The following is a 12,500-nucleotide window of genomic DNA, read 5'->3' on the forward strand; positions in this document are numbered from 1 at the left end:
TATTTCTTTACTACCCACTAGGGGCTAAACACAGAGAGGACAGACAAACGGATTAGGTCGATTATATCGACCCCAGTGCGTAACTGGTACTTAGTTTATCGACCCCGAAAGGATGAAGGGCAAAGTCGGCTTCGGTGGAATTTGAACTCAGAACGTAACGGCAGACGAAATACCTATTTTTGTACTACCCACAAGGGGCTAAACACAGAGAGGACAGACAAAAGGATTAAGTCGATTATATCGACCACAGTGCGTAACTGGTACTTAGTTTATCGACCCCGAAAGGATGAAGGGCAAAGTCGGCTTCGGTGGAATTTGAACTCAGAACGTAGCGATAGGGAAAGCGGCAGAAATATAACTGATCTGGAACAGAGAATAAAATGTGTGATAATATTGGTGAAACTTTATGAATTGGTCGGAAAAGAAAGTAAGACTTTGTTATTTTAGATTAGATACAGATGTAAATGACTTTTGAGCGGATGGTTGTATGGAAAAGAATTTGCAGGTAATTTCTGTTCTAATGAATTAATAGAGAACATTTACTAGAAATATATTTATTTTATTAATTCAAACAGATTTACTGATATTTCTTTCGATGATGGTGATACAATTAACCTCAGCTCCGATGCTTATTTGTTGAGAATTTATTTCTTGTCTAGGTCTCCCTCATTTATAGTAGCTTCTGCATGCTTGACAATAAACTTCTCATTTTGTGTGTATTCGTGTGTGTGTATCTCTTCGATTTTCTTCTCTCTGTGCATATATCTCTTCGACCTTTTTCACTCTTGAATAAAACATTTAACTATTTTTGTGCCACTGTTAAATCTTGGTAATAGAATATTTGTGGAAAGCTAAATCTTTAAATTATAGAGCGTTCCAAGGTATAAATATTCTGACTCCAATCCGAAGCTATATAAATACACTAGCATAGGTGCTTCACCAAAAGTGAGGAAAACTGGTCCAATGCCGACTTTGTCAAGATGGTGGGTTGTTTGTAAGCTATGTGACATATCGGTTCCAATAGTTTCGTAGATTTTTAGTGTAATAATCGTAATTATTCTTGAAATATTGTGCTGTATTTTGTACCTGCGTGATATAACTATTATAATAATTGCGGTATGAGTTATAATATTGACGGAAATTAGTTGCTGTTGTAGACTTTGCTTGATCAAACATTGAGGAAAATCTAAGTACCACTCTCGTGTAAGTTTTTCTAAGAAGCAATTGGGACTTTTTGTAAGCTTTTTGCGCTCCTAACCAAGCATTGTTCCACAACCTACGTATGCCTTGTTTTCTGTTTGTTGCAGGTTGGTACAATCTATTTGTTATTTGATTTACTCCCCTCCACAAGTTAGAAAGCCTAGTCAAAGTTCTCTGAAATATGCGCTGGTTCTTTCGATAAATTTTCACGATAACATTCTTTCCGTAATGATAATAGGGTTTTGCCGTAGACACGACTTTGAAGGTTGTCGCGGAATTTCCAGGGTGTATAATCTTCTTATCCACATGTGTTTTGTTTTCGTACTTGAAAGTGGTTAAGGAACTTTTTGTTGTAGTTAATGTGGTGGATGTGGTTGTTGGTAACTGCTTCGCTGGTCGACATACCTTAAGTTTTAATGTTTCCAGTTGCTTATGGCCAACAGAACCGGAATTTGGATTTGGTTGCTGCGCAGCGGCTTTCCTAACAGTCGCAGGTTTTATAACCAATACAATGCACGTGGATTTAAACTGGTGAACACTTAACCAATTAAAATTGAAAAACAGTCTTAATCTTCGTTGTACCCAATTAACAATCATCTTCGTGATGAAGAATGTATACTTGTGCTTGGGTGGAATTATTGCAGTCATAGACTTCGACAACCAAGATATGGAAGAAGCAATATCTGTCGCCACTAACTTTTTAGATGACTGATCTGGAAATTTGAACATTGATAATTTGTTTACTATCCAGCACAATCGTTTTGATAACTTCTGAGGATTTCTAATTTTATTGGCATTTGCAACCGTTTTCAGAATTTTAATTCTGACAGAAATACAAACTTTGATAGATGGTTTCATAGTCGCTTTTATTTTGCTGGGTCGAGTTGAAATTGTCGAAGATGGGAGAGTTGTTAGCATCTTTGTTGTCGCTGTTGTAATTTCTTTTTCAGGAAGTTTTGTTGTTTCATTGGAAATACTGTAGGACAATGATGTGGCCCTTGTTCTGTCAGAAGCAATGGGACCTATTTTTGCTGTGGCATTTTGAATAGAAATCGTTCCTGCACTGGAGATATATTGGTTAGCCAAAGTCACGCTAGGCGTTGTATCGTGAATAGCGAATTGGGTTGTGCGGAAATCAGAATCAGCTTCTATACTTTTCGGTCTGTAAGTTGTAATATTAATAATCTTCGACATTAGTGTTGTGGTAATATGATCTGAACTATATATAGTAGCATTGGTATTACTGATTATTGATTCAGTTAAGTTATAAATATTGCTCTTATCAATAAACTCTGCAGTCCTGGAGACTTCATCGGTTATATTTGCTTTAGAACTGGATGAAGCACTACTTTCGGTTGTATAGCTTAATTTATCAGTCGTGTACTCTCTAGAGAAATCTGTGATATTCTCTGATTTCGACGGGCCTTTTTCTGTTGTTGTATTGAATTGATCGATGAAATCTTCAGTAAATAGAAAATGATCTGTCGGCTGCCTCTGTGATGAATGTGACATTGTTGCTTCTGGTGTTTGGGAAGATATATCTGTTCGGTTAATCTCAGTCGATGTAGTTATATCTTCAGATACATAATAACCTGAAACTTTTGCGTCAGTAGACAGAGTTGATGAAGTGATATCTGATTCTACTGGTGCAACACTGCTAATATTGGTTGTTAAATGATCAGATGTTGAAATTTTGTAACCGAACACTAATGTTACATTTTCTGTTTCTGTTTCATTGATTCCGAATGAGGTCTTCTCCATTAATTTGGTTACATCGCCTTCTGTTCCAAGACGAGTGTGTTGTATATTCTGTGATGTTGAGTCTGATCTTACCGTTTCACCTGTTGTTACACTGTCAGTACTATCTTTAATTGGTGTAAATGATATTGTAGTATTTGCCGGTATATGTGTAGAGTATTCGTCTTGTGTTATATTAGTTGTAAGAAAGAGAGAGGTTGTTGTTGTTGGTTGAACAGACGATACATTGGTATCTGTTTCGTTTTCTCCAACAATAGTAACACTGCTGGTTACAGTTTCTGTAATATTGTCAAGGTAAGGTACGAACCGACTTACCTCTAATGATGATTGAGTCGATATGTTTGTTGATTCCGTTGTAAATAAAACTTCGGTTCTAAGTTCTTTTCCTTCCTCTGTTGACATTTTACTTGTATTGTAGTCAGTTGCACTGTATCCAGTGTAATTGCTCACGCTACTTACAGATTGTGTTTCCAATAGTTTAGTGAAATCTGTGCTGGTTTCTTGAGATGTCTGAATTGTAACGTTTTCAACCCAACTGTCTGGCGTTTCAATACGAGTGCTCGTTGGTTCTGTAGCAGGATATATAGTTTTCCCCTCCTGAATCGAAGAAAAAGTGTTTGAAGACTGTGTAATGGCTGGAACGGAACTGGTATCACGAGACGATTCAGATGGTAATGAGATTGCTTCGACTGTTTTCGTATCAGTATAGAATATTTCGTCGTCTTTGCTTATTGTGCTGGTCTGTAATGTAGTAGAACTTTCAACGGTTTGGTTTAATTTATCAGTCGTGTACTCTCTAGAGAAATCTGTGATATTCTCTGATTTCGACGGGCCTTTTTCTGTTGTTGTATTGAATTGATCGATGAAATCTTCAGTAAATAGAAAATGATCTGTCGGCTGCCTCGGTGATGAATGTGACATTGTTGCTTCTGGTGTTTGGGAAGATATATCTGTTCGGTTAATCTCAGTCGATGTAGTTATATCTTCAGATACATAATAACCTGAAACTTTTGCGTCAGTAGACAGAGTTGATGAAGTGATATCTGATTCTACTGGTGCAACACTGCTAATATTGGTTGTTAAATGATCAGATGTTGAAATTTTGTAACCGAACACTAATGTTACATTTTCTGTTTCTGTTTCATTGATTCCGAATGAGGTCTTCTCCATTAATTTGGTTACATCGCCTTCTGTTCCAAGACGAGTGTGTTGTATAATCTGTGATGTTGAGTCTGATCTTACCGTTTCACCTGTTGTTACACTGTCAGTACTATCTTTAATTGGTGTAAATGATATTGTAGTATTTGCCGGTATATGTGTAGAGTATTCGTCTTGTGTTATATTAGTTGTAAGAAAGAGAGAGGTTGTTGTTGGTTGAACAGACGATACATTGGTATCTGTTTCGTTTTCTCCAACAATAGTAACACTGCTGGTTACAGTTTCTGTAATATTGTCAAGGTAAGGTACGAACCGACTTACCTCTAATGATGAATGAGTCGATATGTTTGTTGATTCCGTTGTAAATAAAACTTCGGTTCTAAGTTCTTTTCCTTCCTCTGTTGACATTTTACTTGTATTGTAGTCAGTTGCACTGTATCCAGTGTAATTGCTCACGCTACTTACAGATTGTGTTTCCAATAGTTTAGTGAAATCTGTGCTGGTTTCTTGAGATGTCTGAATTGTAACGTTTTCAACCCAACTGTCTGGCGTTTCAATACGAGTGCTCGTTGGTTCTGTAGCAGGATATATAGTTTTCCCCTCCTGAATCGAAGAAAAAGTGTTTGAAGACTGTGTAATGGCTGGAACGGAACTGGTATCACGAGACGATTCAGATGGTAATGAGATTGCTTCGACTGTTTTCGTATCAGTATAGAATATTTCGTCGTCTTTGCTTATTGTGCTGGTCTGTAATGTAGTAGAACTTTCAACGGTTTGGTTTAATTTATCAGTCGTGTACTCTCTAGAGAAATCTGTGATATTCTCTGATTTCGACGGGCCTTTTTCTGTTGTTGTATTGAATTGATCGATGAAATCTTCAGTAAATAGAAAATGATCTGTCGGCTGCCTCGGTGATGAATGTGACATTGTTGCTTCTGGTGTTTGGGAAGATATATCTGTTCGGTTAATCTCAGTCGATGTAGTTATATCTTCAGATACATGGTAATCTGAAACTTTTGCGTCAGTAGACAGAATTGATGAAGTGATATCTGATTCTACTGGTGCAACGCTGCTTATATTGGTTGTTAAATGATCAGATGTCGAAATTTTGTAACCGAACACTAATGTTACATTCTCTATTTCTGTTTCATTGATTCCGAATGAAGTCTTCTCCATTAATTTGGTCGCATTGTCTTCTGTTTCATGACTAGTCTGTCGTGTTACACTATCAGTAAAATCTTTAATAGGAGTGAATGACACCGTGCCATTCGGAGCTGTATGTGTAGAGTATTCTTCCTTTGTTTCAGCAGTTTCAGGAAAGAGAGAAGATGTGGATGTTGATTGAGTTGGTGACACACTAAAATATGTTTCATTTACTCCTGTAGTAATTACGCTACTGGTCATAGTTTCTTCGCCACCTTCTTTGCTTGATGTTTTACCCTGAAAAGCCGATGTAACATTATCAAGGAAAGGTACGAACCGAGTTAGCTCAGATGAAGATTCAATCGAGGTGTTTGCTACATCTATAGTAAATAAAACTTCGGTTTTAAGTTCTTTTCCTTCCTCTGTTGACATTTTACTCGTGTCGTAGTCTGTTGCACTGTATCCAGTGTAATTTCTCAAGCTATCTACAGATTGTGTTTCCAATAGTTTAGTGAAATCTGTGCTGGCTTCTTTAGATGTCTGAATTGTAACGTTTTCAACCCAACTGTCTGGTGTTTCAATACGAGTGCTCGTTGGTTCTGTAGCAGGATATATAGTTTTCCCCTCCTGAATCGAAGAAAAAGTTTTTGAAGATTGCGGAATGGCTGGAACGGAACTGGTATCACGAGACGATTCAGATGCTATTGAGATTGCTTCGACTGTTTTCGTATCAGTATAGAATATTTCGTCGTCTTTGCTTATTGTCCTGGTCTGTAATGTAGTAGAACTTTCAACGGTTTGGTTTAATTTATCCGTGGTGTACTCTCTAGAGAAATCTGTGATATTCTCTGATTTCGACGGGCCTTTTTCTGTTGTTGTATTGAACTGATCGATGAAATCTTCAGTAAATAGAAAACGATCTGTCGGCTGTCTCTGTGATGAATGTGACATTGTTGCTTCTGATGTTTGGGAAGATATATCTGTTCGGTTAATCTCAGTCGATGTAGTTATATCTTCAGATACATAATAACCTGAAACGTTTGCGACAGTAGACAGAGTTGATGAAGTGATATCTGATTCTACTGGTGCAACGCTGCTAATATTGGTTGCTAAATGGTCAGATGTCGAAATTTTGTAATCGAACACTAATGTTACATTTTCTGTTTCTGTTTCATTGATTCCGAATGAGGTCTTCTCCGTTACTTTGGTCGCATCGCCTTCTGTTCCAAGACGAGTCTGTTGTATAGTCTGTGACGTTGAGTCTGATCTTACTGTTTCACCTGTTGTTACACTGTCAGTACTATCTTTAATTGGTGTAAATGATATTGTAGTATTTGCCGGTATATGAGTAGAGTATTCTTCTTGTGTTATACTAGTTGTGAGAAAGAGAGATGTTGTCGTTGGTTGAACAGACGACACATTGAAATCTGTTTCGTTTTCCCTAGCAGTAATAGTTTTGTCTAAAACACGGGTTGTAGATATATTTGTTCTGCTAATTTCAGTCAATTCAGTAACATCCTCAGATACATAATAGTCTGGAAGTCTTGTGTCTGTAGCCTTTGATGGGATTGTTGTGTCAGAGGTTGTATCTGTGTGAAATTCTTTTGTGACTGGTGGAGATCTTGATGTCTTCGCGGCTGTAACATTTAATTTTACTTTCAGTGTAGAATCTGACGTGAATGTACTTGCTTCAGAAAGATGTCGAGATGTTGTCGTAGCTGTTGTGACATGTGATACGCTTTTCTGAGAGTCTTCATCGTGAGAGACACTTGTCGACTTCGTCTGATATGTGCTCGCTGTTTGGATAAGTCTTGCGGTGGTTTTATATAGCAATATGTCACAAGTTGTTCCTATTAACAAAAAGAAGAAAACAAAGATATAAACGCATGTTTATTATCATAGACATAAAGCTTTAGACAAATATATTTGAAAATATTGATGAAGAAAATTAACCTAAAAATGTGATGCTTGGGAGATTGAGATCTTCGAGGGGTTCTGAAAAGTTACTGGCTTTGGGTAAAAGAAAATACAGGAGGATCAGTTGATTAGGATTTTATTTAACATATTCCCCCTCTCAGATTCACACACTTATTGCAGCAGTTCTTCAGTTTTCTAACTCCTGTAAGAGATCTCGGAAGGTTAGGCCTCCAACCAGGCCTTTCGCAAAATCCTTAAAGCCAGGAAGTTTTCAGCACCCTCTCGTAGTAGCTCAATCCTTCATCACTGGTTCCCTTAGACCAGGGTTTCTCAACGATTTTTAAAATCTGTGAACCCCTTTGATTACTATTTTATTCTGATGGACCATGCAACCATTCGATGATTATAAATTAGTTTTATGGAAACTTCCTCTATAATTCCTATTTTGTATTTCACCCATTCACTTGTATTTGTCGAATAATGTAAAATGTTAGAGAAAGAAACCTGGCTGTTTCTTGCAATATACATCAATACATACATCTAAAGCAAAATATTTTTAGGGACCATTAAAATACTATTGTAGGCCCCCAATTTACTATTTTGTTGCGCGGATCCCCAAGAATCTTATGTGGACCCTCAGAAGCCATATGGACCCCGGATGAGAACCAATGATTTAGACGATACACTTAAATGAATTAAAGTCGATTGTTCAGTGGAGAGTTTACAACTGTGATGGTGGACAAGAGCCTACTAAGTGACAATGTAATTGAGTGGTAACCTCACATGGTCAACTAATAATCAGTGTAACAGAGCCATTGAAGGTTTAAACGGTGAGAAGTATTGTTGCTATTTTTTCAGTCTCAGACAATCTGTTTAGATTTCTGGAATGTCTTTTATCAAGAGGTTGCTCGATCAGAGCTGACATGGAGCTGAACTACTATAATTATCTTTCCCCCCTGTTTAAGCCTTATCAGTTCAGACTCTCTGTTAAGTAGTTAAGCTAATTGTGGCCCTGATAAATTGTTTCCTTGTCGTTCCTGAATCATTAATGTTACCCATTAGGTTATTTGGCCCTTTCTGGAATCTTTCTGTATTTACTCTATCTCATAGAAATACCATGTTCACCTTCATGTGTAACTCAATGTTCTAGCTTGAAAGTATTTGTGTAAGGGGTTTAGTTCCAGATTAACACAGATCAAGCACATCTCTAACCAAAGGCATTCCACCCGTGACCTTTTCATTTTTGGGGACATAGCTTATTTTCGATTGCATCAGCTAATTTCTCCTTCATTGCTTTAAAAATCAGAAATGGGTATTAGTTTAAGATATATTTTGTTGCAGTTTTTGAAAGTCGAGTAATCATATAGCAGTTCTCTTTTTTTTGCTCAGAGCGTTTAAGTGGTAACTGCTGCGGAGTTCAAACATATCTGTAAACAACTATCGGCTAAACAAGAAATTATTTGTGTTTACCAATGTTGAGACAGTACAGGAAAAGGAAGCTTTCGGTAGAATTACAATAACCTCACGGAATATGAGAATTACAATGTGCTTACAGTTTCTGCAACTGCAGACACAAGCAATCTTAAAAAACAAAAACAATGAAAAAACATGCGAAACAACTTAATGAACTATAACAGAAACAGCATTTGCAACAAAAAAAAGATGATAAAAATCACACACACGCGCACACACACACACACACACACACACACACACATACACACACACAGTAGTAGCAACATTAATAACCGCATTAGCTTCGAACAGTGCACTGGCATGCACAGCAACAATAACAAGTATTTTTTTTGGAAGCACTCCGTCGGTTACGACGATGAGGGTTCCGGTTGATCCGAATCAACGGAACAGCCTGCTCGTGAAATTAACGTGCAAGTGGCTGAGCACTCCACAGACACGTGTACCCTTAGCGTAGTTCTCGGGGATATTCAGCGTGACGCAGAGAGTGACAAGCCCGGCCCTTTGAAATACAGGTACAACAGAAACAGGAAGTAAGAGTGAGAGAAAGTTGTGGTGAAAGAGTACAGCAGGGATCACCACCATCCCCTGCCGGAGCCTCGTGGAGCTTTTAGGTGTTTTCGCTCAATAAACACTCACAACGCCCGGTCTGGGAATCGAAACCGCGATCCTATGACCGCGAGTCCGCTGCCCTAACCACTAGGCCATTGCGCCTCCACTAATAACAAGTATAGAATAGAGACAGCCGTCCTGTGCAGATCGAGTTTTTCTTGCCCGCATCTTTCAGAATATAAACCCCCAGGAACAGAATGAAAATTAAGGAGAGTCTGACATGTCTAATCTGTTACACTAACTCACATAAAATTACCCACGGAATGTCAGAATGGCCAATATGCTCCTTTGCTAAACTGAGGTATATTCAGACGTTTAGTGAACAGTCTATAAGAAATGCATAAACTAAGTCAGAACTAATCTGGTGCTACAAAGCAATAACAGGCATAGAACAATAATAGATAAGAGCTCTAGATGAAATGGGATTGTGTTAGTTAAGCATATTTGCTGGAGGCAAAAATGCAGTGCTGGGGACATAGTGTGAACCTACCAGCGTGCGTTTGGTGACAGGATATGGACTTCTGAGCATGCTTTATGATCGAACATCAGCCACTGCCGAGCGTGTGTTTTGTGCTAGGATTTGAACCTTCCAATGTGCGATTGGTGATTATGACATTAAGCGCCGAACATATTTGTAGGTTGGCCAGCCATTTACCAACTCGATCCAATACTTATCTATTTAAATATAAAACAGGAAGAGAAAGAAAAAGAAAAAGAAATAAAAGCCTGAAATAGCATATCTCTCTCTTGATACATATGTACCATACGTACGTACATACATACATACATACATACATAAATACATACATACATACATACATACATACATACATACATGTACTAGACCGAAATCCTTTGCACAGTGTAGAGAATATACCTCCAACATTGCCCAAGCGACCTTAGCACCAAGTCTGCAATTCAGTTTACATGTGAAGTCGCATAGCTCAGTGGTAAAAGCGTCGGGCTCACAATCATGAGTTAGTGAGTTCGATTCCCGGACCGTGTAGTGTATTGTGTTCTTGAGTAAGACACTTTATTTCATGTTGCTCCAGTTCACTCAGCTATAGAAATAAGTTGCGACATCGCTGGCGCCAAGCTGTATCGAATTTTGCCTTTCTCTTGGATAACATAGGTAGCGTGGAGAGGAGAGGCTTGTATGCACAGGCGACTGCTGGTCTTCGATAAACAACCAGACTTGTGCCTCAGAGGGAAACTTTCTAGGCGCAATCTCATGGTCAGTCACGACCGCAGCGAGTGTTTACCGTTTACAATTCATCCAAGGTTGGGTCCTTGTGTCATACACCTCTTACAAAAAATCGGGCTCACAATACATAACCATAGTGCAATACAATTTCTTTCTCTCGACGGGCCTGCTCTCTTTTTTTATATTATCGCAAAACAAATCAAAGAAAAAAAATATCCTATAACCTTCAAACGATATCCGAACAAGTTTCTTCAAGGGACACAACTCAGTGGACAATAATTACTGAATAGGATGAAATACCACAGATCTTGACTTAAGCATGATTTAAAAGATTATATATCACATGAGACCATTAAGTTAGACATGGCCTGGACTAATTTTGACCGAAGCATATCTAAGTAATGAAAAGATAAATATTTTATTCAGGACGGTCCAATGGGCACTTACTCTGAGTTTTTACTGTGTTCCACGACTTCTTGTCTAGCCAAGCCAGCTTTCTCCCATACATACATATATACATACATACATACATACATACATATATATATATATATATATATATATATTATATATATATATATATATATATATATATATATATATATATATATATATATATATATATATATGCATGTATATAGCCATATATATATATACATTCACGTGGTAATTTTGGAGGGAGATACGAATTCGCCTGTCTATATAAATGTAGAGATGCTAGCGGAGCGTTATATCGTTCGATGTCGCCTGGTCGAGCTGGTGTAATGGGTGAGTTTTTTTCCTAGCATTTCTAGATTTATAGGAAATATTATATTGACAAGGAAATGAACTTTCGGTTCTAATCCAGAAACGGATTCATCTATAATTAATCCAATAGGCTGGGATTTCGCTGTCTTCTTTCTCTTTACCATATACGGGTTACAAATTCTGTTTGTTTGTGGAGACTTTTTTACTAGTAGTAGAAATAGTGATCTATTTGGCTGCTATTTCTAATATTTTCGGTATGTGGTTTTGAGCAACTTGTTGCAATTAACCCTTTATTATAAATAATACACACACACACACACACACACACACACACACATATATATATTGTCACAATGAGGATATTTAGACCTATCATAGGGATATTTTTATCCAAGATACACTGGTTTCCTATATTATACTTTGAAGAGATATTTCATCAATGAATATATTATGTAAAATACTATAAAATATCAAATATTATAATTAAGTTTGAAAACGGAGAGATCTAATGGATATAAACTGATTCATTAATTAATTAACATCTTCACCTACAATTGTTTCATTTCACAAGCAAAATTAAAACTACAAAACATATATAAATGTATAATCTTGCATTTTATAATACCTTGGATGGAAAATCATCAGGGTGTACAAAGGACAATACAAGGGTTATATTATAATCGTTTGGAATACTCAGAATATATAATCATGTTTATTTGAGTCTGTATTTCGGGTATTCAACGCATCATAATGTAACCCTTCTATTGTCCTTTATGTACCCTGATGATTTTCTACCCAAGGTGTTTTAAAATGCAAGATTTTATATTTATATGTTTTGTAGTTTTAATTTTGTTTGAGAAATGAAACAATTGTAGTTGAAGATGTTAATTAATTAATAAATTGATTCATATCTATTGGATCTCTCCGTTTTCAAACTTAATAAAAAATTAGAGAAAGGATGAGGAAAAAACGAAAGGGGAGGAGAGATAAAAAGAATTAGAGAGAACAAAAGAGTAAACGAAAGAGTGATAGAATAATAGAATAATAGAAGAGAAATCTATGTGTGGTATCTGTGTTTGTCCCTCCCATCCCCACTTGACAGCCGGTGTGGGTGTGTTTACGTGCACGTAACTTAACGGTTCAGCAATAGAGACCCAGAGAATAAGTACTAGGCTTTAAAAAATAAGCACTGGGTGGCTTCATTCGACTAAAAATTCAAGTCGGAGCCCCAGCATGGCTGCAATCTAATGACTGAAACAGATAAAAGATAAAAGATATATATATTATA

General features: G+C 37.1%; 1 protein-coding gene across 1 annotated transcript in view; it reads right to left on the bottom strand.

Annotated features, from left to right (window-relative positions):
• Nucleotides 1–999: 999 nt before the first annotated feature.
• Nucleotides 1,000–12,500, bottom strand: part of LOC115218563 (mucin-5AC) — an 82,900-nt gene continuing 71,399 nt past the window's right edge. Inside the window, exons 5-6 of the mRNA XM_036508544.1 lie at nucleotides 2,178–7,109; nucleotides 1,000–1,913 (exon numbers count right to left, since the gene is read on the bottom strand). Of these exons, the coding sequence (XP_036364437.1) occupies nucleotides 1,000–1,913; nucleotides 2,178–7,109 (5,846 nt within the window). The remainder of the gene's footprint in view (nucleotides 1,914–2,177; nucleotides 7,110–12,500) is intronic.

Source organism: Octopus sinensis, linkage group LG13 (genome assembly GCF_006345805.1).
Source record: "Octopus sinensis linkage group LG13, ASM634580v1, whole genome shotgun sequence".
In the NCBI taxonomy this organism is placed as follows: Eukaryota; Metazoa; Mollusca; class Cephalopoda; order Octopoda; family Octopodidae; genus Octopus; species Octopus sinensis.